At 43.9% G+C, this 26011-nt stretch overlaps 6 protein-coding genes across 8 annotated transcripts; 5 read left to right on the plus strand and 1 right to left on the minus strand.

Annotated features, from left to right (window-relative positions):
- LOC110436273 lies at window positions 1432-5861 on the plus strand. 3 transcript variants are annotated; one of them, XM_021462872.1, is made up of 12 exons: window positions 1432-1812; window positions 2489-2634; window positions 2907-3191; window positions 3287-3358; window positions 3464-3522; window positions 3616-3751; window positions 3934-4030; window positions 4127-4193; window positions 4591-4779; window positions 4932-5086; window positions 5219-5320; window positions 5413-5861. In XM_021462872.1, exons 3-12 carry the CDS (start codon window positions 2936-2938, stop codon window positions 5522-5524), a joined length of 1245 nt encoding a protein of 414 aa, XP_021318547.1. In that variant the 5' UTR covers window positions 1432-1812; window positions 2489-2634; window positions 2907-2935; the 3' UTR covers window positions 5525-5861. The 3 variants fall into 3 exon arrangements, with proteins under 3 accessions (XP_021318547.1, XP_021318548.1, XP_021318549.1); XM_021462873.1 differs by lacking the exon at window positions 2489-2634; XM_021462874.1 differs by lacking the exons at window positions 1432-1812; window positions 2489-2634 and adding an exon at window positions 2686-2814.
- LOC8056031 lies at window positions 5953-8713 on the minus strand. The gene is made up of 6 exons (XM_002448168.2): window positions 8462-8713; window positions 8281-8359; window positions 7498-7593; window positions 6634-7150; window positions 6407-6542; window positions 5953-6275 (listed from the first exon to the last, which is right to left on the minus strand). Exons 1-6 carry the CDS (start codon window positions 8585-8587, stop codon window positions 6087-6089), a joined length of 1143 nt encoding a protein of 380 aa, XP_002448213.1. The 5' UTR covers window positions 8588-8713; the 3' UTR covers window positions 5953-6086.
- LOC8056032 (mitochondrial intermembrane space import and assembly protein 40 homolog) lies at window positions 8818-11645 on the plus strand. The gene is made up of 4 exons (XM_002446776.2): window positions 8818-9134; window positions 9886-9920; window positions 10038-10163; window positions 11128-11645. The coding sequence occupies exons 1-4, from the start codon at window positions 9017-9019 to the stop codon at window positions 11296-11298; spliced, it is 450 nt and encodes a 149-aa protein (XP_002446821.1). The 5' UTR covers window positions 8818-9016; the 3' UTR covers window positions 11299-11645.
- Window positions 12597-16123, plus strand: LOC8082862. The gene is made up of 6 exons (XM_002446777.2): window positions 12597-13173; window positions 13803-13901; window positions 14266-14443; window positions 15148-15245; window positions 15537-15598; window positions 15709-16123. Exons 1-6 carry the CDS (start codon window positions 12718-12720, stop codon window positions 15821-15823), a joined length of 1008 nt encoding a protein of 335 aa, XP_002446822.1. The 5' UTR covers window positions 12597-12717; the 3' UTR covers window positions 15824-16123.
- On the plus strand, window positions 19868-22582 carry LOC8082863 (protein NRT1/ PTR FAMILY 4.5). Its single transcript, XM_002446778.2, has 5 exons — window positions 19868-20028; window positions 20208-20425; window positions 20593-21054; window positions 21177-21310; window positions 21541-22582. The coding sequence occupies exons 1-5, from the start codon at window positions 19941-19943 to the stop codon at window positions 22385-22387; spliced, it is 1749 nt and encodes a 582-aa protein (XP_002446823.1). The 5' UTR covers window positions 19868-19940; the 3' UTR covers window positions 22388-22582.
- On the plus strand, window positions 23065-24495 carry LOC8082864 (probable aquaporin TIP3-2). Its single transcript, XM_002446779.2, has 3 exons — window positions 23065-23283; window positions 23428-23675; window positions 24024-24495. The coding sequence occupies exons 1-3, from the start codon at window positions 23139-23141 to the stop codon at window positions 24435-24437; spliced, it is 807 nt and encodes a 268-aa protein (XP_002446824.1). The 5' UTR covers window positions 23065-23138; the 3' UTR covers window positions 24438-24495.

Genomic DNA, 26011 nt, shown 5'->3' on the forward strand with positions numbered 1-26011 from the left:
ACAAAAAAAAAAACATCTATCTATGAGACACATATTGGGCCGTGTTTAGTTCCTCAACAAAATTTTTTCGAAACAATACAACATTTTCGTTTGTATTTGATAAATACTGTTTAATCATAGACTAAACTAGGCTCAAAAGATTCATCTTCCAAATTATAGATAAACTATGCAATTAGTTTTAAATTTTGTCTATATTTAATATTGCATGCATGCGTCTAAAGATTCGATGTGACGAGTAATCTTGAAAAATATTGGGTTTTGGGAAGGAAGTAAACAAGGCCTTGCTTGGACACAAACTTAGGTCTTGTTTGGATGTACTCGGAGGTGAATTGGAGTGAAATTTGAACTAAATTCTACCCCAATCCACACCAACACACATGGATTGAAGTGAATCCAACAACTTCAAACAATGCCTTAAGTGTATAGTAAACGCAGACGCAGCAGCATATGCCCGCAGATACGCACAGGATCGAGAGCACATCAGCACCGCATCCGCATGTGTGCAGATTTGCTGAGACCATGCATACCGTCTGGCCTGCAGAATCGTCTGTGGCAGCGTGCATATTAGCTAGCTCAGGGCTGAAGGGGATAAGTAAGAGCCCACTCGCTGTTAATTAGTGTAATCAGCTGTGCGTGACGAAGTGGTACGGCTTGATCGATCAGTAGCTCGATCCATCGATCAGGGCTCTTATTATGCTTTGATATTTAGTAAGACCGTGAAACGCTCCAAAGGCGTAGCGATCTGGACCTAACTAGCTAGGGTGGCAGCTAGCCCCGGTTATTTAATCTGATCCGGAGGGGTTAAACAAGTGTGTGTGTGTTTATGTCATGCCGTGATCCAGCTGCTGGAGTTAGTTGTGTCGTGACGTCCGGTAGGCCTGCAACATGTATACTAAACTACATATACTACAGCACTTGCTTAGCTCCCTCCTCCCTATATGCTGTCGTTATCTATGTTCGTTCAAATCAAACTTGGAAAAACCACACAGGTTAGAGCACGTCACCACCTCTCGATTCCAAACAAACAAACAAACGCATAACGAATCCTCCCTCCGTCCCCAACGCAAATTAAAGGGGATTTTCAGAGCGAATTTAGCTGCTCCGATCCGCAATAATTCTCAGAGCCAACGCAACGAAGGTCCAAAGAAGACGTAGAAGAAATGCCCGCCTGCCTGCCTTCCTTACACTCCGGTCAAGACTTTTCTCTCTCGCGTCCCTTAGCTTGGCGCGCGAGTTTCAACATGTACTACAATCAGAACAATAATATTCGCAGCAGAGATCGATCGAGCAGTCGGGTGGCCGACATCTGGTTATTCTACTCCGAATTTCCGATCAAAATCGACACAGCCAGCCATACAGGTGTCTCGCTACATTATTTGAGGGCAAGGACACGGAACGGCCCCGGAAGTAGTTCACGTGATAGAGCCGGTTCCTCGTGCAGGCCGGGAGCGAGGGAGATCACAGGTTTCGTACGTCTCGCAGGCAGGCCGCAGGCTCAAGTACGCGTAGTAGGACGGTACGCCGCAGCCATGACTCCGCGCGAGATCTTTTCCGCGCGGGTTTCCGTGCCGCTGACCAGCTGTGCGCGCGCTTCATTGCGCTGCTTGCTGCATCGCCGCTGAACTCTGTCCCTTTAAATAGACACAGGTCATCTCAACCCTGTAGCCTTGTAGGCCTCTTCTTCTCCTCTCCCTCTCCAGGCTTCCTCCTCCGGCCGCGCAAGTCCAGCTCATCACCAGGACCAGGAGGAAGAAGAAGAAGAAGAAGCTGCATACTAGCCCTCTTCGCCGAATCCGCATCCACACTCGAACAGTTGAGTTCCTCCTCCTCTCCCCAACCCCAGTTGTCGCTTTATCTCCCTCCTCGCGTTCTAGCTAGAACCGTAGTATGTGCCTGAATCTGAATGCGAGTTTCTTTAGAAGAAAAAAAAATCTGAATGCGCTCGGGCAGCAAGAAAAGGAGCAGCAGATAGCGGGCGGGGCGGCGTGACGTTCTCACCGTACGACGTCGTCGAGGGGATTAGGTGGCTCCTCGTTTTCCCCCGGATTTTTAAGCTCGATTCCACGATCTTTGAATCAGCCTTTTTTTCCCCCCTTTTTTTCAATTCAATGTCCTTTAACATTTCAATATATGGCGGTGGAGTGGAGGCATATCCCCCGCCGGTGATGCATTGCTCTTGCTCGCCTACTGCTGCTGCTGCTGCTGCTACCTGCTAGTAGCAATAGCACCAGGCATTTTCTTTAGTTTTTCCGACGGCGGCACAACTTGCCCCCGATCCACCTAAAAATAACGCCTTTTCCTGGGCGAAAAGTATGCCGGTTGGCCGTACATTACGCCAAGTTGCGCTACGGTTTTCGATGTTGATTATTGGTCCCCCACTGCCAACGTTTTGAAGGATAAGACCAGTAGTTGCTTGACGCTCCGTTTCGCTACCGCTCACTTGTGTTGTTCGTTCGTCGTGCTTTGTGTCGTGCGCGTCCGCGTGCAGACTACTGCAGAGACGGGGGAGCAGGGATAGTGGCGGACGGTCTCTGCTGTTGGTGGTGGAGGCTTCGATTCCGGGCGCGGGCGGGGTGGCTTGTGGTCTCAAGAATCCCGGAAAGGCCGCCGGAAAGGCAGCGGGCGGGCGCAAAGGTGAGAGGCCTTTTATTGATTTCTTTCGGTTCTTGTTCGATTGGCGTCCTCTCTGATTGGTCGTGCTTGCGTACAAGTTACATACAATCTCTCTCTCTCTCTCTCGTGCTATCTTTTTGCCGGAACATTGCTCACTCAAAATCCATCCATTTTACCGAAAGAGAATTCCAAAATCTTCTGGTTCTGCCGTGAATTTCTTCCTTCTTCGTCGTCGTATAGTGTTTTTTTTTTGTTGTGTTCCTGATGTCGTGGTGAATTCATCATGCTTGCAGATAACTAATAGGCAGGCCACTGGACAGGCATGGGGTGCGGGGCGTCGAGCCAGAAGGACGCCGGGCCGCCCCGGAGACGGCTGGGGAGCGTCGGCGACGTGGTCGTCTTCCTGCCGGGCCTCCGGGCGCCGAGGACCGTCGACTTCGCCCACGCGCTCGCCGGCTGCGGCGTGGCCAGGAGCGTCGTGGACCGGCTGTCGGCTCTCAGGTCGCGGGTCGTCGAGATGGCAATGCAAGAGTCGGCGGCGGCGCTCAAGCCCAGGCGGAGGACGGCGGCACGGCACGGTGTGGATTGGTAGTTTGGTACCTAGTTTTGTCTGCAAGCTGAAGGTTTGCTTCACTGCTGACCTGGCCTTGCCGGCTTGCTTCTGTCTGTGCAGGGTCCAGTACAGCCAATCTTCTACAGACCCTTGAAGACTACTTGCCAGTTCTTCTAGGACTAGTAAAAGATGGTGAGGAACAGCTGCAATAATAATGTGGTGGTTTGGTTGTTCTTGTTTTTGTTCACAATCTTGTTGTTCTGAATTCTGATTCACCCGGTCTGCAAAAACGTGCAGGTAGCATCTTGAGGCACAAAGTGCAGTTCACCTGGAGTAACCAAGAGGATAGTGCCGAGGTATGTATGTCCAGCCCTGAATTTCGTGCTGCTGTTTTGTTGCTCCAAATCAGCTAGGTAAATTTCAGCTCTCTCTGTTATTTTCAATCTCAGGAGACGGCCATTTCAGATGCCTGGTACGAGGTGCTGTCCGTGCTGCATTTGATGGCCATGGTCTGCTTGCTGCAGGCCAACACCCTGCTTCTCCCCAGGTCATACGGCGATGGCTACGCCCCAAGAGTTTCTGAAGGTACTGCAACTGTTAACTGTAAATCCAAAGTAGTGTTGTCTTGGAGACTGCTGTTCCAAATTTCCTGCATTTATATGAGGCCATTGAAATACGCTAATGATTTGTCGTGCATTGAAGTACTTCTGTGTATACTCTATAGCGCTCATGTGCTGATAAGGCGACATATTTCCAATGTGGTACAGAGAGTAGACGGGCCACTGTTGATGTCTTCTTGAAGGCAGCTGGGTACCTAGACTGCGCAATTCGGCATGTACTTCCGAAGATGCCGCTGGAACTAAGGTTCTGTACTCTTGAGAAACTTCCTAGCATTGTTAGGCTTCAACTTAAATTTGAAGACATCTACTGAAACATTCCACTTTGACATGTGAATTACAGGAGACAACTTCCAGTAGACCTGGCTGAAGGAAATCTCAAAGCTCTATGCCTGCAAGCCTTGGGTCAGGTAGTGTCTTCTCAACTCTGCAAATTGAATTACCTAATTTTTGAAACTTCTGGAATGGTGCCACAATTTAAATCGACAGTTCATTTGATTTGATGATTTTTTTCCTAAGAGAATACAGAAGACACTGTGCTTGCATGTAACTCATTTTTGAACAATACTTTTGAACAAACCTATACTGCTGAAGCAACACAGGTAGGTTTCAATTTTGAACAGCACAATTTTGTACTACTTGAGTTGCAATTTTGCTTTGAAAAGATAAGAAACCTATTATCAGCATTCTATCAACACTTTGTCATATCTGTTACATTAGTCCTATTACCTCTGTTTTTTCTAGCCACTACATTTGATGTTAGACATTTCACTTTTATTCTGAACATTGGTATTCTTCTTCCTGTAGGGGGTTGACATGCAGCTCGGTTTGGCTATTGATAGTCCAAAGGCCACTTTAGCAGTAAAACGGCGCTTGGCCTGTGAGATGGTCAAATATTGGCAACAAGTTCAAGAGAGCATTCCAGAGCTTCCTGTCTCTGATGGATGGGGGAAAAAGCACCGGCTGTTTGTAAAGTGGAAATATGTGGAAGCGAAGGTGTATAATCTATGCTACTACTGTCATTCTTTTTAAGCTGCAAAATCTTGTATAAATCAAACAGGCTAAATTTTCTTCAGATTACATATCTCTAATGTGTAATCTTTGAAGCATTTCTACTGTATGACATCTATTTTACATGTTTAACTCAGGCTGCAGCATACTATTTCCATGGTTTGATTCTTGACGAGGGAAATACCGAGAAATCCCATGGAATGGCAATAGCTGCACTCCAAGCTTCAGAGGAATTTCTGAAAGAAAGCAAAAGGGTTTCGGAAGCCTTCCATGCAACTCCTCCAACATCGAGGCAAGATTTTTCCCTCATACTTAACTATTCACCACATATTATTGGTGCTTAATAATCTTCTTGAGGAAGTTCTGTAGCTGTGAGTTGTAACAATAGTCAGGGAGACTGAATTCCATACCTGTAACTTTGCAGGAGTCCCAATCCATTTGGAACAGCAAAATATCTGTTTGACAAGATCCCAAGAGATGCTTCCAGCAAGGTCCGAATCAACCAGGACCTGTATACTCAAGAAAAGTAAGAACCTTCAGAAAAGAATTCCTCATAACAAACATACTGGAATCGTGAACCTCATGAACTGATGTGTAACTATTTTGGGAAATTCGCAGGGTCATTGGAGCACCACCCCCATTACCAGATTTTGCATTGGCGCTAACACCTGAAGACTATGACCTTCCTCCACTAGATCCACTTTGGAACAAAGAAGACACGCACCATTAAGTGTATATGCAGCAGAATGGTTGCTTCTGGCAAGAAATTGGCTCTGGAGAGAAAGGAAGGACCAAGATCCACCATGTCAAAGTCGAACATGGTAACAAATGAAGTGTACAAAATATTTTCAAACAAAATTACATGTCAACAAAATTAAGCAAGGCCTGAAGATAATCTGAAGAGCTTTGTACAGGCGATTCTTCTTCTGACATGGGAAATGCTATGTCAAAGGGTTCATTGATCATTTTCGATCCTGATTCCTGATGCTTGCATTTTGTCAACAACGGATTTTCAGCATTTCATATGGAACTGGAACCAGCCTCTGGTCGAAAGTGGCAACCTTCAATTTTTTTAGTCATAAACATTTACATTGCCACCTTAAAACATACCCTGGAACAATCAGTTTCACCGGAGCAGTTTATATTAGATGAACATGATTTCCAAATAATCAGTGTGGCCAAAAAGTTACCACCTTCCAACCAATCAGTGCATGCATAAACAGTCATAAAATTTCAGTTCTAATTTTAGAATACAAAAAAAGAAAAAAAAACATATGATCGCTCTTGATCAACTACAAGAGGTGATTCACAGCGAGATAGTATGACCCGACTAACACAAACGATGCAATTCCACTACGGGCCATTCGTAGGCCAATGCCACGGAACAATACATTCCTATCAGCAGGGGATATTCCTGTCTTCCTCTCTATCCATGTTCCTGGTGGTTTCCACTTAAGAAACTTCCTCTCCATTGCGATATACTGCCAAAAAGGGAGAACAGGAACAGGGTGTATCACATATAGCCAAAAAAAGAAGGAATTTCAAGTTTGAAGACAAAAAAAGAATATCAAAAAGAAAAAAAAAACTAGTTAAAGTACAGACAGGCCCAAACCTTAGGCACCACAGTACATTCTGAACGACTTTTGGCAGTATCAAATGTATGTGAAGCGGCAGCCGCTACGACTCCTGCGAAGCCTGCAGCAACACTAGAGGCAAAAGGGGGTACAGGACCCGCTTCTTCTAGATTCCTGAAAAGTGGCAAAAGATTAGGGAAACTAAAATGTTACCGCGCTGTCCCTATCATTACTTCAAATTAATTTCGCTAGCATCATTCCATACCTAGGTTCAGGGCTCATATTAACTGCCTTCCAGGTGAGCATCGCTGAGTGCAGGAATTGCCAAGTAGAAAAGAAAATACCACCATATACACAATCTCGAGCTATCCCTGATCTGAGACCTCTCCAAAGAGCACCCCATCCTTCAAGCAATATCACTCTAGAAGGTAGATGCACATCAGATGGTAATGGGGGTTTCCCACAGCCAGTAAGCATCCATGGGTGCTGTTTCAGAGCACCCAACATGTCAGGATGCTTGGGAGAAAGATCAGATAAAAGGCTCACTGTGTTGTTCCACACCCTTAGATCAGGAACATAGCCAGGCAACAGTTTGGAAAGCAGTGGAAATGATTCTTGAGCAACATTTGCAGGGCCCATAACTTTTGAAGGAATCACTGAACTAACTTGGTTTCGAAGTTTGAAAAGTTCAAATGGTGTGCAGAAAACAGCCTCTCCAGCACCAGCAGCTATGCCAGCCAACATAGCCTCAGAATAATAGACATAATTGTCCTCCCTTCCGTCTGCCAAGACATGTACAAGAGTCAAGACAACTGTCATTTACCATATATTTCTCCATGAGTAGGACGGAGGAAAACTAAATTGGTTAAGTGTCGCCAATAATACTAGAATTTATATAACATCCAAGAACAAACTTATGTTACCAAAGGCACATTAAACCATCAGAATGTAAATTCAACTATCAGGAAATGAATGCCATTCAAAATGAAGTGCCTTTTGTAGTAATGAAGCAAAATAAAAGACAACACGACACAACTTCAGAGGTAAGAATTAGACATGCAATGGGGGTTAAAAATGACATAGGGCAAGCAGCCCTAAACAATGTAATTGTGGGAAAACATGTCTTTACCTTTATAGAAGGCTGTTAAAAGTTCATAGGTCCCAAAACGTGCTCCCAACCCAGGAAGTTTACCCATTATGGACCATCCGATGCCACTGTAAAAACCTAAAAGACATACAATGATTTAGAATATGGTAATTTCATATATGAAGTAACACATAACTAGATCCAAAACCATTAGACATGAACTAGAAAATTTTATACAAAACTCAGGATTCATATGGCTTTCCTACTACTACATTTTTCACTTAAGAAAGTTTTTAATGGAACAGGCATCTAAAGAAACTTGGAGAATTGTACATCTGTAAACTTAAGGACAACTACGGTGCTGACCTAATAAATATCAGGATTCCAGATGTTATAACAATTGCGGATTAGTAGTTTCACAAAAAACACAGCATAACTAAATTTGCAAATTCTTTATTTAGAATTGGTAGGTCTGTCAGTTAGGCTCAACAATCAACAATCAAATCATCAGATAATTCTGACCTAGCACAGCATGGCAACAAATGTGGATTTGTAGTTTCACAAAAAGAACAGCATAACTAAATTTGCAAATTCTTTATTTAGAATTAGTAGGTCTGTCAGGTAGGCTCAACAATCAACAATTAAATCATCAGACAATTCTGACATGGCAACTAAAACTAGTCAGCTCTGCCAACTCCAACAGTTCACACGTCTCAGTAGCAATGCAAATCAGGGTGAAGCACAAATACTACAATGGTAATACTCAGTCCCAACTCCAAATATCAAAGATAACCTATCATCTATCAACTCAGCAACCGACCAAACCTGCAGGGCCAGAAGCGGCCAAGAGCCGGTCCACCACCTGCCGGAGCCCCATCTTCTCCTTCTGCCCCGCCGCCCCCAGCTGCAGAGGCAAGAAAACACCGCGCAGATCCCAAAATCAGACCTTGAGAAAGCAACAAACAGTACAGCAACACAAGGAGGAGATGTGTGTGAGTGCGCTCGCCTGGAGGAGTGTCTTGACCGTGTCGAGCGGGTGCACGGCGACGGCGGAGGCGCTTATCGCCGCCGCACCGGCGGCCGCGTGGCCCGCGAACACGCTGTCCCCCAGCGGCTTGCCGCCTCCCACCATCGCGGCGGCCTGCAAGGCTGCAACACACCCTCACCCCAAAATGGCGAAAAGCGGCGAGCGAGGAATTTGGGGGAAGACGGAGAGAGAGAAGCCTTGGGGGAATTTGGGGGCCCATTAACAGAAACCTGCCCACCTCGGGCATTGCCGTCCGGCCTACAGAGTTCCGTGGCCCAGTGAAGGTCCTGGCCTTTCTCGTCGCGCGACTCGCCGCCTCTCCCGCGATCGGACGGCTGGGAGTGGGACGCGCCGGCGCTTGTCGAACTCGGGTCGAAGTTTCCTTGCGATGATGATGGTCGCTGCCTCGAGTAGACCAGCGTTGCAATTGCAGCCGAACTCCGCCGCCCTGTCGTTCTCACCTCTGCCTACCATTACCGGAAGAGACGACGAGGGTGGCCGCCGCCTTCTCCCGCTCCCGCTCTGCCTCTCTCCATGGGCCAGGTCGAGAGCCAGGCCACTCCTCCGGCGGAGGAGCCTTCTCCAGCCGCCGTGGAGCCGTCGCCGCCGTCTCCTGCCCCGCCTCCCTCCTCCCTTGAGGCGCTTGCCGCAGGTATGTTTACATGCGAAGCTCCGAAGTGTGGTTTCCTCCACTTTACTCCACTTTACTCCGAACTAGTTGAGTTGCAGTTGCGCTGGGTCTTCCCGTTTGCTTGGATTCGGTGGAGCATTGGTTGAAGGGTGAAACAACTCTTGAGCTGGTTACATTCGGATTTGAAGATTTTGTTTGTAGCTACTAGCTAGTGACCATAAATAAGACTCAGATGCGAAAGTAGGCTGATGAGATCGCTCATCTGACAAGATGACGCAGAACTCGATGTCTTAGGCTGTTAGTGTGTTGCTGAAATTGCGATAGTATTTACGGTTAATTTCGCCTCAGTGATGTTCTATGTTAAATAAGCAGGGGCATGGTCCATACTTATGAGGAGAAAGCGAACCTTAGGTTAGTCTGGTAGTAGATCAATGTCTGTCCAGAATGACTAGCATGACCAATCACCATTCACCATTCACCAAGGCTCTATACTTTGCCCATCACCATCACCAAGGCTCAAGAGGTTTGACACACATCTGAAGCCAATCAATGCTGCTTTCTAAGTAAAGTTAGCAACTGCATGTAGTTCAGGGGCTAATCTATTGGCTCAAGGGTCCTAGGGTCAGTTCAGGGGCAAAACAGTAGGTTAGCTCAAAATTTTTGCTGCAAACTCAAGTTCTCCATGCAGCCTGTAACATAAGTTTCTTTATTTGGGCGCTTTCTTAGTCGTGTGTTTACACTGTTCTAATTTTGCATTTTATAAAATGTGCAGAGGCAATGTCATTTGATGAGGATGGCACTGAGGAGGTAAAACCCTTTCATTTTCTTATAGATAGATGCTTATACATCAGTCACCTATTTGCTTCACTCAATCTTGGTACTCCGAATGGCACTGGTCAGTCAAATAACATTTTGCTTGTACAGTCAATCGATGTGAAGGTACAGAAAGCTCTGGACTGTCCGTGTGTTGCTGATTTGAAAAATGGTCCTTGTGGAGGTCAATTCGTCGATGCATTTTCCTGCTTTCTCAGGAGCACAGAAGAAGAGAAGGTTGCATTTCTTTTCTTTACTTAAATGTGCCTAATGCAAGTTATGTTACATGTTTATGCATATTAATAGTTGTGGCATGATGTTATTTACCGAACTTAACTCAGGATCATAGCATATGTGGCCCTGTATGGCAGGGCTCCAGTTCTGAGAAATTCATATTTGGATGTGGTAAGCTGTGGCCGTGGGTTACAATACACCTGAGGCCTTGTTTGGATGTAGTCGGATTCGTATCAATCCACATGTGTGGGGGTGGATTGGAGTGGAACTTGAACTAAATTCCACCTCAATCCACTCCAACACATGTGGATTGAGGTGAATCCGACAACATCCAAACAAGGCCTGAGTTGTTTGGTTGAGCTGGTTTCTTTCCATTCTGGGTAAAAAAGAGTCTCCAGTTTCTTGAGTTGTTTGGTGGAGCCTGGAGCTGACCCAATATGAAATTTGTTGGCCATAAACTGGAAAGGTGTTGCTAGATGACCTGATCGAGCTTAAGAAAATTCGAGGTGTTGCTAGATGGCCATACAATGGAAATGTGTTGCTGGACTTTCTTATGATTCAGTAGATATAAAACTACTGGTACCATTGCCAATTAACTTAGACAAGACAACAATGCTAATGTAAGCCATTGTAAGGTAATTCTATTGGTGAAAAGCACTTGTTGTCTTGTGGATATCTATGTACTTTTACATCAATAAATTTCATGCGTATGCTTGTTCTTCATATCTGGAAAACTTTTAAAATATTGAAGTGCTAATTTGACTGAGCTTAGTTTTTTTTCCCTTAAAAATTTCTGGCTGTTTACATGTCGCCACGTTGTCTCACAAAACTTTGGATCCTTCAGAAAATTCAGGATCATGCACAACTTATTATTGGACCATGCACCACCATTAACTTTTTGATCCATGTCTTTTTCTTGTATAGATGAATTAACTAGCACCAAATTTTGCTGCTTGTGCCTTTCCAGGGATCAGATTGCGTGAAACCCTTCATCGCATTGCAGGACTGCATCAAAGCAAATCCAGAGGCGTTCTCTAAGGAGATTCTGGAGGAAGAGGAGAATGATGAGGAGGCAGATAAGTCCAACCTGAAAGTCAGAGCTCCATCATGGTCCAGAGAATCCAAGCCTAAGGTTTGAGATTGCTTGGTATTGACTGATACGGAGTGATATTCATCCAGTCTGCAGGTTCACCTCATTCAACTATAAGTTCGCCAGTAGTAGACTGATTCCAGAGAGCACAGAGGCATCATATTATTGGCAGAAATACCCATATTTTGTGTGGTAGAAATGCCTCTCGGTATTCACTTTGAGAATGTACACGTCATTTCAAGTATCATTCGAGAACCGACGAACTTGTAATTTGATTCATAGCCATACAGGGAAAGTTTGATCATCGCTGTATTATTATAAATATGAATATGAAATATACATAGGATTATCATAATCTAGATTATGAACTATAATAATTAATTAGAGTTTTTGAATTCCTAGATTATTGTGGTGGATTATTCTTGGTTCAAGTGGTAAATACTCATAATTACCAAAAAGTAGTTCCAAGGTGGTAAATACTCAGCAGTCCACTATTATTTGTCACTAGTAATTTCTCTTGACATGCAAGCTGTCTATATCAGCAGTCCACTGTAATTTATAATTAAAGTACAATAGTACAAGAATTATGATATTCATGTCAGCGAGACACACCATCAACTATAGATATAATCTTCACGATTATGCTAGTAAATCTATACATATATTATATCATATTAATTCCTCTTTCATATTAGCAGCAACGCGCGGGGAATCCTCATAGTAATAATTTAAATAGTTAATTTTAAAGACTATTGGAGGTGCTAATGTCTTCTTTTTTTTCTTTCAAAATGGAAGGGTTTTTTCGATGAAAATGAAAGGATATAGCTAGTGGCATAGCACGACAGTAAGGCTCGACGAAAAATTCGAAGCTCGTTAGCTCATTCGGCTTGTGGCTGGCTTGGCTCAGCTCGTCCTAAGATTTTAACTTGTTAGCTATGACGAGCCAACTTGAGCCAGCTCGCAAGCTAAACGAGCTGCAGTTTTAGAAAAAAGTCATCATAACTTATATCAGTTTTGTATTATTTTATATATTATACTTTACAAATGGTTAATACGTTAGCTCATAAGAATATTTTATTCAACTTATATTGTTGGATATATTATTTTTATATTATTATTATTATTATTATTATTATTATTATTATTGTTATTAAGCTTTCAATAATTATAAATATTATAGTTTATATACTTTTTTTACCTGACGTGAGCTTAATAAGGAGCCGAGCCAGCCGAGCCGGCTTTCTGGCTCCATATCGAGCCTTACACGGCAGACCGTTCGACAAAAAGGAAAAAGAGTTCTAAGACTAAAAGGGAAAAAAAAAACAGAGCAGCTGTTCCTTACTGGGCCGCTCGGCCCATATTCCCTGCTCGTTCAGTCGTCCTCTTCCTCCGAACCTTTCCGGTGCCGGTGAACTTCTTCCACCTGAACCGCGTACCACGATAAGCCCTAATCCCAGCGCCACCTCCATGGCGACCACCTCTTTCTTCCATCCGCTCGCCGCCTCGATGGCCAGCGGCGGCGTTCGCCTCCATCGCTGCCCGTTCAGCCTAACCACCCCCGCCCGTACAGCGCCCCGGCGACCGGTGCCGCTTCTCGTCGTCTGCGCCAAGCGCGCCGGCAGCCGGGCCCCTGTTGCCGCCGCCTCGCATCAGCCCGCGAATCCCAGCGCGGTCCCGAAGCGGGAAGTGGAGGAAGAGGTGGAGGAGGTCGAGGAGGAGATGCCGTGGATCCAGGACAAGGCGCTGGACCTCGTGGAGTTCACCGGCACCGTCACACAGGCCATCCCTGGGCCCCGCGTCGGCTCTAGCCCTGTTCCGTGGCTTCTCGCGGTTCCGCTCGCCTACGTCGGGGTTTCCTTTGTGCTCGCGGTCGTCCGCACCGTGCGCAGGTTCACCTCCCCGCGCACTAAGAAGAAGCGAAGGGTAGGTGTTGGCATCATGAAAAATTTGCAGTGGTTCTGTGAGCGGAATCTCATCGCATATTCGCGTTCCGCGGTATTTGAATACATTTGTTTTCCGTCATAACTGTATTAGCCCTGCGAATTACTAGATATATTTTGGAACATAGATTTGCAGGGTCTAGCTCCACTGGATTTGCTGTTTAGAGGGGTTTGCTTTGTCAGGGTGATGGGAAATGATAAATTACATCCCTTCCTTCAGCAGCTAATTTGTGTTTGCGAATTTATCTATCTGCGTATATTACTGTATAGCATATTGGAATCATGTTAAACAAACCATTTTACAGCCTTTCTTAAACTAAACTAAAAATAGCCTGCAATTTCAGTTTTACAACATTTTATAAATTTACTACTACATAGATCATCAACTAGATACCTTTTTAAACATGTAGAGGTGCTAAAGAAAATTTGAGCTTGCCCTTTTTTTATTGCAAGCCTGATGTTTTTCGAAAATGGATGCAAGCTTGATGTTATCCTAAGTTTGCCCATTGTTTTTCCTTTGCATGCCATTTTCTTGCAAATGGATTGCAATCTAGAACTATTTGGTGTCTAAGTTTTGTTGGCACTTAATAGTAAAGAAGTATTCCTCTGCAGGTGGGTAAGAATATATTCTTATTGAAGTCACTAGATGAACTGTTTCAGAAAGGCAGGGAGGCAATAGATTATCCTGCTCTTCAGGACCTAATGCAAAAGGTGTGTTGCCTATTCATCCATTGATTTTATTTTTTTTATTTGAAAAACTTGTTTAGGGAAATGATATTGAACTAATGGTAGGTTGGATATACTTGCTTATTTCAGTGTTGGTTCTGCTCAAATCAAAATGTTACTAGCTATCAGTAGAGTTAGTGAGTTGATGCTATTGTTAACTGGTGTCGAAACCTATTAGACATTATTCTGCATAGGCCAGAACAATAATGTTGTTTGCAAACTGGTATTTCATTACACTGACATGTCTATATGTATTGCTAAGGACGAATTATTTAATGGTTGTCTTGCTACTGGAAATTCTTTCCATCGCAAATAACAACAGACTCATAAATACTTTATGTGTGCCCAGACAGGATTTGACATGGATGATGTAGTAAGGAAGTACATCCGTTACACACTGAATGAAAAACAGTTCAATCCTGATGTGGTCGTGGATCTCATACATCTTAGGAAGGCATCAATGCTGGAAGATGCGGAAGTTGCTGAAATTTTGAATGAGATTTCAAGACGAATTGTCCGGGAAAAAGGTATAACTAGTGCTGCTTATTCAAATATTAGAGTGAGCACAAGATATTTCCAGAATCTCAGCTCTGGCTGCTTTCTTGTGCAAATCAACTATTTCTTTTTGTTGCTCCCCTTCAAATGAAGTTTGTGGGCCTTTATGCTGATCTTTCTTTGTGAAACTTAGTAATACCAACCATTTTTCATCTTCCATTCCACTTAATCAACAAATTTTTAGATTGGACCCTCATTTTGTTTTTAGAATATGTGCATAGCTGTTCTCCATATTATTATCAACTAACGTTCTTTGTTATGCACTGATGGAAAATTGATAACGTTGTTATGCTCTGTCGTTATCAGATGCAATGTTCTGATTTTAAGTCCTGCAAAGTGTGTCCAAAGAATCAATCAAAAGTGCATAGTTGTTGGGGTGACCATAAAACACCTCTGGATGCATGTTATTTCTACAAATTCGTAGTTATTTTCTATCCTCTGCAAACTGGTCCCCTTCAAACCCTGTAATTATTTCCTATCCTCTGCCAACTGGTCCCCTTCAAACCCACTCTCTGTTATGGGATGTACCATACACTAATTGTGATGTGAGACGAGTGGTGGCCTCTAAATTGTAATTTTATTTATTTCCTATTATTTTGAATTTACTGGATCTTTGAATTTATTGTGTCTGTATGTCACATTTACTCCAGATATTCTTGTATTTAAAATATTGCAGGGCCAGTAGTTATGGACTTATCTGGTTTTACAGAACAAGGTTTTAAGCGGAAGCTTGCTGTACAAGCACTGTTTGGAAAAATCCTATACTTATCAGAAGTAAGTTGTTGATTCTCCATTTTATTACGGATTTCGTGATTCTAAATCTGTTGGCCTTAAGCCCAGATCTTGATCCTGTACTTTGAAATGAACTGCTTGGGCTGTAACCAAAAATAGAAAAGGTTTGATGGTTCACTTTATGTGGAAGTCATTAAAGAGTGCTTGGTTAGATGAACCATCTTATTCTGATTGGTCGTTTTATTATATGGTTTGATACTGATTATTAGCCTGCATAAAATTTACCATGAGTAATCAGATCTTAATGTAAATTGTTTGTGAATCTCTATCCAGCTTCCGGAGTTCTGTTCACGGGACAGCTCACTTGTAGTCAAAGAAATCTTTGGAGTTACAGAGTATGTCTATATTTTTAAGATATGTGGAATCCTTGTTTTCTTTGTACCTCAACATTTTTTTTGGTCATGTCCATTTCATTGTTTTCTGTTTTCTTGTGACTTGTGAGCAGTGAGGATGCAGACAGCCTGCGGATTCACACCCTCTCAGCAACAGGTGATATCGAATCTATACAGAAGATGGTTGACGATCTAGACATAGAACAAGGTCCCTCATCATCGTCTTGAGTTATGGTGATGAAATAATGCTAAACATCTTCGTTGATAGTGTTGCAATTTTAGCTTGATGTGAGTTTCTCCAACCTTTTCGTTTAGTTTTTCATGAGCACAGGATACTCCGGCTCGAGCCTGGAGGTTTTGTAAATTGCCTCTCTATTAGGCTAGTAACGTCTGGCAGCAGTGAGTTTATAGAACACGGGAATAATATTTATATCTACTCTGTTTTCTCATGATTCATTTAACGATGTACTTCTACAAAATGCGTTTGTGTGAAATTCTCTACTAATTAAAGGATGAAGATTCAACATTTATGCTCGTGGCATTCCAAGGTATGTATAGCCACCGTGTTGTCGTTTGCTCTTGCTCATATTATGGTTAAAGCGATTCTTGTTTCACTACGCTTATGGGCCTGTTTGAGCTCGGTTTCAGATTTTTGTCTTTCCAAAAACCCACTCCGAATTATTATTTTTTGGCAAGATTGAAAAAAAACTGTTATCTGAAAACTCCCTATTTCAACTCCCAATCTTTCTGCACTTGTAAAAATCTACCCAATCGTGTAGAAATATATACGCAAGTATTGATTGGCTAATCTATAGTTGGAAGGATGTGAGAAAGAATAAATAGTGAGTTCTTGAAAATGGTTGGAGGAGCCAATAAAAATGCTTTTAATTTTTTTGTAGTTACTTCAAAGACTAATTGATATATACCAATTGCTTTTTCTTTGAACTATTTGACATGCTCCGAGTTGCCTGTTAGCCGCTAGTGTGTGGACCAAAGAAGCCCTCGGTGCATCTCCAAAACCAAAAGTCCAATCCTACCTCCTATAATTAAGTTGTTACTTGAGATGCTCTAAACTTGAGTGCAATGGGTACTCTAAATTTTCTCCTCAAACTCTAAAACTAGACAAACTGATTCCTTCTATTCTTAAAATTGTTTAAACTTTTTTTTAATTGTAGTTACAAGTGGTTTTAAGGTTGTTTTGTCATTTTTAAAAAAAATCTTAAAAAAGATGTCTGATAACTTTTCTAAACCACAAAAAAGCTCTATGCTTAAAATTCTGTGGAAAAAAAAAATCTAGAAACAGATTAGGACATGATAGATCCAAATCAAATCTCTACATCTCATGAAAAATATAACTAAAATCTTGAAGAAATTAGTTTTAGAATCTAAAAAATAATAGAATATCCATAAAAATTAGAAAAAATTTGAAAGGCATTCAAATCAGTGTCTAACTATGTTTTGAAATCTTCCCACAATAAAAACAAAAAATGAGATGCAACTACAATGAATGCATTCAACATTAATGTATTTGGATTCATGTTGGTTCTGTCTCACATTTTTGTTTTGTGGGGGTGTCCAAAATGCGTTTGGATATTGATTGTTTTATTATTTTTTCAGATTTTCTTGGGTATTTTCTTAGAGATAACTCTAATTTCTAGAAGCTTCTAGATATGATTTTAGCATGACTATATATTTTATTTAGATTCTTTTGTCGCAATCTATCTATAGGATTTTTCTTGAACATTTAGAAGTTTAGAGATATCTTTTGTTGTCTAAAAACCTTATTAAGTAGTATATACTAGGATTTTTTAATTAAAAATGACAAAATCATCTTGGAAGTCACTTCTTTTTTTAATTAAAAATAACAAAACCATCTTGGAAGTCACTTCTAACCGGAGCATGGAGTTAACTTGAACGGTTTTGAAAGTTGAAGGATTTATGAGAACTGCTCCTGTGCGCCTCTTTTAGAAAATAGTATGAGTCTTAATACAAAGCTCCACTTAATTAATTAATTTTCATCTAGATCCTGTATTTTTTTCTTGGAAAAGCCAGAGCTTTATATATTAGCCATGAACTGGATTACAATAAGGTATTGTAGGCACTAGTTAACCTGTTTACTTGAGCTTATCTACTGAATCTATCAATTATTCAATAATGTTATTTTCTCCGAATCAGTCAACAGTGGCTTATCACCCATCTAAATCTCGTATGGGCTAGGCCCTAGCCTACCCACACCCGATGCTGTTTGGACTTTGGATTTCATATTATGCCATGCTTGCCTCTGATCAGCTGTCGAGTGTATCGGCGGCAGCTATTCACGACGACGGGCGGCCCCGCGGCACTGCCACCAAGTTGGCCAATATATGCGGAATGACGATACGTCGTCTTCGCCCCTATCTGGCTACCTCATTCGGTGCTCCCAATTCCGAGCTGCTGCTCCACTCACGTTTCATGTCCACGCGTGCAAGCTGTGTCCATTTCTGTCATGGCGGCAGTGCTCCACGCGCAGGCTGTCGAAGGCAGAGGTGCTCAATCTCAATGGGATGTCAACTGATGGCGGGGACAGACTCAAAGGAATACAGTGTGTACTACACTTTGATATGATTATTATATCTATTATTTGCTATGCGGGGGACCAAATTCCCTCCCAAAACCATCTGTTTTGTATAAAATAACTTGATTATAGTACTATCTCGTCACAACAGTGTTATAGGATTGCACGTACGAGATTTCAAATAAGTAGAGTACGTTATTAGGGACAATGAGGAATTTGATCTAAATCATGCAAGTGTTCTTACTTAAACTTTCTCTTGGACGAAGATCAGCTATACTCTTTCTCTTCGTCCGTGCATAGTGGATCTTAAGACTAGGTTTTGGATTGAAAATGGGGTTATTATGGCTAACATTGGGGATAGGCCAGAGTCGCTAGCATAAGGCCAGGTATCATAACCAGGTAAACGACCACCACGTTAGCACCATGCATATGATGGAGGAGACAGTGTGTGCAGCTTGGCGCTCCTTCCATCGCCGAGCTCATCATTGAAACCAATGCTCTTCTTTCACTTTTGCAGACTATGAGAGATACTATATGATACTAGCAAGTGGTCCCAGTATAAATATAGAATACTATTTAGACTAAAAGAGAAGACTAGTTATTGTATGACTTGTTTTGGCTTATAGCCAAGTTTTATTGGGCTGGTTCTGAACAATGATAAGCATGCATGGGTACTACCGTAAGCATTTTTAAACTCTTTCTCCGTTTGGCTCATAAGTCATAACAAAAAGTACTATTGACTGATTTATTATGAGAGAAAAATACTGCTGAATGACTGACAGATATCAGCCTAAGCAAAAAAGGTAGGGTGTGAGGCAGCTGCCCCACCTACTGCAAGCGAGGACTCCAAGCTTCTTCCTCCCGACCTATCCTCCAGCGCGACGATTCGACGAAGAAGAAGGCTCTAAGGCCACTCTCAATAAGAGTTTTAAATGAGTTTTATTTACATTAAATAGAGTATCATATATACATTTTTTATGATATGACAATGTATTTATAAAGAGAGGGAAAAAATGAGTTTTACTTAGATAAAACTCTTTTGGCACAGATACCAACTATCTATAAATCATGAAATTAAATGTTTTCTAAAATTATAAAATAAAACTCACCATTGAAACTAGGTATTTCGTCCAAATTTTATTTTATTTTATATAACATGATAGTTTTACGAACAACACTATAAAACTTACCATTAAGACTAGCCTAGAGCCTCGGCGGTTGCTGGATTTCGTGGACAAAAGGATATGGCCCAAAGCCCAAGCCCAATACGGAAGTACGCAAGCAACACTCGATAGCCCAACAAGGCAACAACCTACTCCCCATCGTGTCCCCTCACTCCCTCCTGTCAACGCTGTCACACAGACGAGCGATGACGACGGATGAGGGAGCACCAAACACGGTGGCTGAGAGCATTTGTTCTTTTTTATGTAGTGGATCTATGGGCTGCGATTATGGTTATGGAGGAGGTGGGAACAGTGGAGAGCAGGAGTAGTGGTGCGTGCTGTTGAATGGCCACGTGAGACGAAAACATTAATAAATGATTGATAAATTTAGCAGATAAGCAGAACCATTGATTTAGTATCTTGTGCACTTCCGCCGTACGTTCTGCTGCCAAAGCATTGCTGCGTTTCGTTTACGCCGACATGTGAGGCCCATCCCATATTTATTTTGGTTTTGCATCTTCTATATAAATCCTGTACGTGTTTTGGCCGGACGATAGAGCGTGAGCCCGCACTAGCAGAACACAAGCCGTGAGTGTACACAGTATAGCGAGCTAACCTAGCGACTGCCATGGCGTGTGAGGGCTTAGTGGACTGGAAGGGGAAACCCATCAACACAAAGGTTCATGGTGGAGTCCGAGCTGCATGGTATCTTTATTGTAAGTTTTTCTTTCTTTTTGCCTGCATGCGCCTCCGGCGTCAAATTAAATGGAGTCGATCTAGTTTGATTGGTTTTTGTGTGTGCGTCTGTCTGATCGATTATTCTCAGCGTATTATTAGATAATAATGTAATACATATTCATGGTCGTGCCTACGTTTTGTTTTCTTTTTTCTACAGTTCTCATTGTAGTGAATTTTTTGGTGCACGTGCCGAACCTTCAAAATATGACAACGTATCTCCGTGAAGTAATGCATATGGGAGTGTCTGATGCTTCAACCACGTTAACCAACTTTATTGGTGCCATGTGCGGATTTGCTCTATTGGGAGGTTTCCTCTCGGACTCCTATATCACTTGTGCCAGAACTATGCTACTCTCTGTGCCACTAGTGATTTTGGTATTTTCCACCATCCACTTTTATTTTTACTACTACATGTACCACTAGTGATTAGGCGTCCTTTCTCGCCAATTGTTTCCAGTTTTGGAGATTAATAATGACTACGTTATTCCTGTTCTGATGTTAACTAACTAAACATCGATCCATGAATGCATTTCTGAACGAAGGGCTACGGATTGCTCACTCTGCAATCCCACTTCCCTTGGCTCCATCCGGCACCCTGCAACCCCTCCGAAGCAGCAGCAGACGCAACAAGCGGAAGCAGCAGCTGCAGGCAGGTCGACGGCTGGAGGTCCGCGATGCTGTACACATCCCTGTACACCATCGCTCTCGGCGAAGGCGTCATGCGCGCCTGCATACCTGCCCTGGGCTCCGATCAGTTCGACGGCGACAACCCCTCGGAGGCTCGGCAGCAGTCGAGCTTCTTCAACTGGTTCACCTTCTGCCTGTCCATCGGGTCCGTCGCCGGCCTGATCCTCGTCGTGTGGCTCGAGGACACCAGAGGATGGGACATTGGGTTTGGCTTGAGCGCCCTCTTGATCCTCGTTGCGTTGCTAGTTTCTGCCGCTGGCCTCCCTTTGTACCGCAACCGTGTGCCTCAAGGCAGCGCCCTAACCAGAGTCCTGCAGGTTGGTTGGATACTTGGATTGGACATGCTATCTCTCGTTTGATTCAAGACCGTGTAGTAACTGGTTTGCAAATATATGTCAGACATTCAGACTCATCATCGATACTGTCTACTTCCTCCCAGGTTTTTGTTGTGGCGTTCAAAAACAGGAAGCTTCAGATTCCTGAGAAGAAGATGGAGGAAACACAGCAAAATAGCTATGGAGCGGATTCTCAACAAGTGCCATGTCATACTCCTACTACTAATAACAGCCTAAAGTAAGTTCTTTTCTTAGTTGGAAGTTTCAACTTATTTCAACAAGAAAACTACGTACACCAGCTATCCTTAATATTGCAGAGTTTAGTAAAATAGCTATCGATCTGAATTCTTTGATGATATATTGAAATGAAAGCCTGCATAATACTGCAGAGAGTTCAGTTTTTCTATGGTCCACATGGTCTACGCATGCATGCGCAGCTAAAGTTTTATTCCATGCGTGGTGTACCAGATTTCTGGACAAAGCCTGTGTGGAGACCAACACCGGAGGAGGAGAAGGAGAAGGAGATGGACCTTGGTCGGTCTGCAGCGCGGCAAAAGTAGAGGAGACCAAGATCGTTCTACGCATGCTGCCCCTCGTCTTCAGCGCAACGGTGGCCCACGTATCGAGCTCTCTGCTAATCGCGTTCACCGTCCAGCAGGGCGCGACGACGAACACGAAGCTGGGGAAGGTGCACGTGTACCCCGCGATGCTCTTCATCATCCCCTCCATCTTCCAGACGCTGATGCTGGTGGCCTACGACCGGCTCCTCGTGCCGCTGCTGCGGCGGCGCACGGGCTACACGGGAGGCATCACGCAGCTGCAGCGCGTCGCCGTGGGCTTCCTGGCCGCGTCCGTCGCCCCGGCCGTCGCGGCGGTCGTCGAGAGGAAGAGGAAGGACACGGTGGCGGCGGCCGGCGGCCACATCTCCCTCTTCTGGCTGGCGCCGCAGTTCTTCCTGATCGGCGTGGAGGACACCACCGCCTTCGCGGGGCTGCTCGAGTTCTTCACCGCCGAGGCGCCCGACGGCATGAAGTCCATCGGCGTGGCGTTCTTCTGGTGCCAGGCCGGGATGGCCTCGCTGCTGGGCACGCTGCTGGTGAGGCTGGTGAACAGGGTCACCCACAGCAGCAGCGCCCCTGGGTGGCTGGAGGGGAAGGACCTCAACAGCAGCCACCTTGATCTGTTCTACTGGGTTGTCACGGCCGTGTCATTTCTTGGCTGGCTCAATTACCTCTACTGGGCCAATAGGTACAAGTACCGACATGATCCACGGATTTCCACCAAGTCCCCTGATGAGGAAGACTCTATGCCTTGAAGCATCGGTGGGGTGCTCCCGCACTGATCGCATGCAACTGTCAACTGTAAATAGTACTCCCTCAAAAACGATCTGTCTGTCTGTATCATGAGTTGCAAGACTACTACTATATTAGAGGACCATAAATATGTTGTATGTGCCGTGTTTGTTCGGTGATGTTTGCTGTGAGCATAATCACTACCTTAGATCAAGGCATCACTACTGGTTCAAACCCCTCATTCATTGCCGAAATTTGAATCGGCAGTACCAAGCAGGCTGCGGTTCTAAAAATCCGGCAGCGGTAGCAACCTTCACTGTCGGTTCGTGTTAAACACTGCCGGTTCTTAGGGCCAACCGGCAGTGATATTGCTGTAGTTAATCAATGCCGATTTAGGATTGCAATAGGCGGTGTTGATTTTCCCCTTTCGACAGGGTTGTTTGGACTTGGACCTGATTTCATGTGGGCCTGTGTAGCTCTTTCTGGGCCCAGGAGAACGAGTCGCTCGCTGATCTGGGAGCTTGTCAGCAGTCAGCACTCAACACCGTGGATCGCCCAAACGGCCAGACGTGGATCTCTCTCTCTCCCCCCACGTGTCCCTTGCCCCTGTCCACCTGTCCCCTCCGGAGCTGCGTCTCGCAGACTCGCACTGCAAAGAGCACCCCAGCTAACATTTCCGGCACCGGAAAGCAGAGTGACATTCGAACACTGCAGAAATCAGATTCAGAGCTTCCGGAAAAAAGGCAGGCAGTATCGTCTCGTCAAGCATCGACCATGCTGCCAGGTCGCCACCCGCCGCGCCGTTCCGACACCGCCGGGACGAGGCCGCTCCTGCCGGACGCCACCCGCGCGGCGGTGGCGGAGTTCGTCGCCACGGCCATGTTCGTGTTCGCCGCTGAAGGCTCCGTCTACGGCCTCTGTACGCGACCCTCATCACACATGCAAACAAGCAACTTTTAGGACACTTACATGCACGCACGCACGCCGCGGCAGCGCATGCATTCTGTGCTGTTTCTGAAGTGTGTGGTGCTTGACGTTTTTTTTTCGTTCGTCTGATTTGCAGGGAAGCTGTACAAGGACACGGCGACGCCGGGCGGCTTGCTCGCGGTGGCCATCGCGCACGCGCTGGCGCTGGTAGCCGCGGTGGCGGTGGCGAGCAACGCGTCGGGTGGGCACGTCAACCCGGCGGTCACGTTCGGCCTGCTCGTGGGCCGACGCATCTCCTTCGGGCGTGCCGCGGTCTACTGGCTCGCGCAGCTGCTCGGCGCCGTCGTCGCGTCGTTGCTGCTCACGCTCGTCTCCGGAGGCACGGTAATTCGCTTTTGGCCATGTGATGTGCCTGCCCCATGTCAAACACTACTACTGTTTTACAATTGATTAAAATGTCCTTCAAATCTGGTAAAATACTCCGAAACACGGAAACATCCTCAAATCAATGGGTATGTCATAAAATATTTTAAAGCGGTTGCTGCCAAAACGCCGAAACACCAGAGCATCACGTCAAATCTTGAGGTCACAGTCACACTATCCGTTGTCTTTTTTCTTCATCCTGCGTGTTTGCTATATGGCCGCCGCGTACGCACGCGATATCATGCCCGCCACGTCTCACTCTTTGCGTGCGTGTACGTGTTGGCATGCCTTTGTTGTCCTCTCCTGCAGCGTCCCGTGGGCGTCGGGCTCGTCCGCGGCATCCACGAGCGGCACGCGCTCCTGCTGGAGGCCGTCATGACGTTCGGGCTCATGTACGCCGTGTACGCCACCGCGGTGGACCACCGGGGCCGGAGCGGCGCGACGACGACGATCGCGATCGCGCCCCTCGCCATCGGCTTCGTCCTGGGCGCGAACATCCTCGCCGGCGGCCCGTTCGACGGCGCCGCGATGAACCCGGCGCGGGCGTTCGGGCCCGCGCTCGTCGGCTGGAGCTGGCGCCACCACTGGGTCTACTGGGTCGGGCCACTGATCGGCGCCGGGCTGGCCGGCGCGTTGTACGAGTCTGTCATGGTTGAGCAGGAGCCTGAGGCGGCGCCAGCAGCTGCACCTCCTCGGATGCCTCTTGCCTCGGAGGACTACTGATGTGATCATGTGATGAGATGTACTGTACTCCTATAGTTTGTATATTCACTTATGTTTATCTTGGACTGAGTTTGGCATCTGCTCTTTTTTTTCGAATTACACGGTACAATACATACACTCATGACGTATGCACACTTATTTTTAAGAACATACATACACAAATCTCATACTTTATAAGCACCTCTAAAGGACTGAGTTGATCGATTTTAAAATTCACGAAGTTATTATAGGCGTTTCACCGTTGATGTGGATGTTGCCTACCACTAAGATGTTCGGAGTATGTACAATTGGAAGGATATTATCAGTTTTTCTGCAAGAACACAAAAGCTTGTGTTGGATCCCATTCAAAACTGAAATATGAATGTGCTTTATAATTGGAAGCCTATGATTAATATTCTTCATCTAAAAGAATACAACATCATAAAATATTATAAGTTATTTCAAATATTCAAAAACTGATGTCAATGATAATCTAGTAAGGTCCTATTTGCTTGGCCTTTTATTGGTATGTATTTAAAGTTTTACTTTAGATGTTTGGAAAGTTTTTATTACTGCCGAGGAATGATAACTCACATTAGTCAAAAAGAGCAGTTTTTGCATGATTTATAGGCAAATCATTTATGCATTCTAAATTTATTGTTACGCTAGTCAAAAGGATAGTTTCACATGATTTTTAGAAAAAAATATTTTGGTGTTCTAAACTTGTTGTTGACTACAACAGCAACATAAATAGAGCAATACAAACATATGCCAATTTGAACTAATTGATTGTTGGCCATATCTTTAGGAATTTTTCATAGTTGGGTCACAACAAATGATACAAAGTCATGCCAACTTTGTGGTGATTACAATTCAATAGTTAATATAATTAGCTATCTAATTTATCAATAGTTATACCATTTTTATCAAATAAAAATGCGCTCAACGTGCTCTATGCATGAAAATATGTACCATATTGTGTACCATAGGGTCCACCACAAAGTGAAGGTCCAGACTATTGGAAATAAATGTTGCTAATATAGTAAAGAAAATTTTTGTATTTCTTTAAGTGATGTATTTAGATCCATGGTTCATTTGATTGTTGTCCATACATTTGGAGTCCATATTTTGTGTCATAGAGAAAAGGAATAATAGATTACATGAGAAAAGAGAATAGTTTCCCATGGAAATTTTTTTTTATAAATTCATCTAGATGTTTTTTGTTTGTAGTTAACCATATTAGGATGCTATTGAATGCACCATAAATAAAGTCATTTTGAGTTCATCCCAAATTTGAGTATAATTATAGCTTATAGAAAAAATAAAATACTGGTCATATATTAGATATTTTTGTTTGTATTGATTGTGTTATAGATATAGTGTTCTTTCTAATTATCTAAATTTACAAATGATACTCACATAGGAGTAGTAACATAACATCAATATGTGAACATGGACATCATTGTTTATAAATAAGTGTAGTAGGGATCCAATTTTAACTCAAGTTTGTAATGTATTTTGGTTCCTCGAGTGTTATTATGCCTGGCAATGTGTTGCTTGACAAATATTTGAAGTCATTGCTCAATTTAAACTAA

This window comes from Sorghum bicolor, chromosome 6 (assembly GCF_000003195.3).
Source record: "Sorghum bicolor cultivar BTx623 chromosome 6, Sorghum_bicolor_NCBIv3, whole genome shotgun sequence".
Classification (NCBI taxonomy): domain Eukaryota; kingdom Viridiplantae; phylum Streptophyta; class Magnoliopsida; order Poales; family Poaceae; genus Sorghum; species Sorghum bicolor.

Excerpts from the sequence above, each read along its gene's own strand:
- LOC110436273 (XM_021462872.1), top strand. The coding sequence starts at position 2,936 with ATGGGGTGCGGGGCGTCGAGCCAGAAGGACGCCGGGCCGCCCCGGAGA. Across the intron at positions 4,194-4,590 it reads GCCTGCAAGCCTTGGGTCAG|GGGGTTGACATGCAGCTCGG; the intron begins GTAGTGTCTTCT and ends TTCTTCCTGTAG. Across the intron at positions 5,087-5,218 it reads GCAACTCCTCCAACATCGAG|GAGTCCCAATCCATTTGGAA; the intron begins GCAAGATTTTTC and ends GTAACTTTGCAG.
- LOC8056031 (XM_002448168.2), bottom strand. The coding sequence starts at position 8,587 with ATGGTGGGAGGCGGCAAGCCGCTGGGGGACAGCGTGTTCGCGGGCCAC. Across the intron at positions 8,360-8,461 it reads CGGTCAAGACACTCCTCCAG|CTGGGGGCGGCGGGGCAGAA; the intron begins GCGAGCGCACTC and ends TTGCCTCTGCAG. Across the intron at positions 7,594-8,280 it reads GGCCGCTTCTGGCCCTGCAG|GTTTTTACAGTGGCATCGGA; the intron begins GTTTGGTCGGTT and ends TATGTCTTTTAG.
- LOC8056032 (XM_002446776.2), top strand. The coding sequence starts at position 9,017 with ATGGGCCAGGTCGAGAGCCAGGCCACTCCTCCGGCGGAGGAGCCTTCT. Across the intron at positions 9,135-9,885 it reads CCTTGAGGCGCTTGCCGCAG|AGGCAATGTCATTTGATGAG; the intron begins GTATGTTTACAT and ends TAAAATGTGCAG. Across the intron at positions 9,921-10,037 it reads ATGAGGATGGCACTGAGGAG|TCAATCGATGTGAAGGTACA; the intron begins GTAAAACCCTTT and ends TTGCTTGTACAG.
- LOC8082862 (XM_002446777.2), top strand. The coding sequence starts at position 12,718 with ATGGCGACCACCTCTTTCTTCCATCCGCTCGCCGCCTCGATGGCCAGC. Across the intron at positions 13,902-14,265 it reads TTCAGGACCTAATGCAAAAG|ACAGGATTTGACATGGATGA; the intron begins GTGTGTTGCCTA and ends ATGTGTGCCCAG. Across the intron at positions 15,246-15,536 it reads AAATCCTATACTTATCAGAA|CTTCCGGAGTTCTGTTCACG; the intron begins GTAAGTTGTTGA and ends ATCTCTATCCAG.
- LOC8082863 (XM_002446778.2), top strand. The coding sequence starts at position 19,941 with ATGGCGTGTGAGGGCTTAGTGGACTGGAAGGGGAAACCCATCAACACA. Across the intron at positions 20,029-20,207 it reads AGCTGCATGGTATCTTTATT|TTCTCATTGTAGTGAATTTT; the intron begins GTAAGTTTTTCT and ends TTTTTTCTACAG. Across the intron at positions 20,426-20,592 it reads CTGTGCCACTAGTGATTTTG|GGCTACGGATTGCTCACTCT; the intron begins GTATTTTCCACC and ends TTCTGAACGAAG.
- LOC8082864 (XM_002446779.2), top strand. The coding sequence starts at position 23,139 with ATGCTGCCAGGTCGCCACCCGCCGCGCCGTTCCGACACCGCCGGGACG. Across the intron at positions 23,284-23,427 it reads AGGCTCCGTCTACGGCCTCT|GGAAGCTGTACAAGGACACG; the intron begins GTACGCGACCCT and ends TCTGATTTGCAG. Across the intron at positions 23,676-24,023 it reads CGCTCGTCTCCGGAGGCACG|CGTCCCGTGGGCGTCGGGCT; the intron begins GTAATTCGCTTT and ends CCTCTCCTGCAG.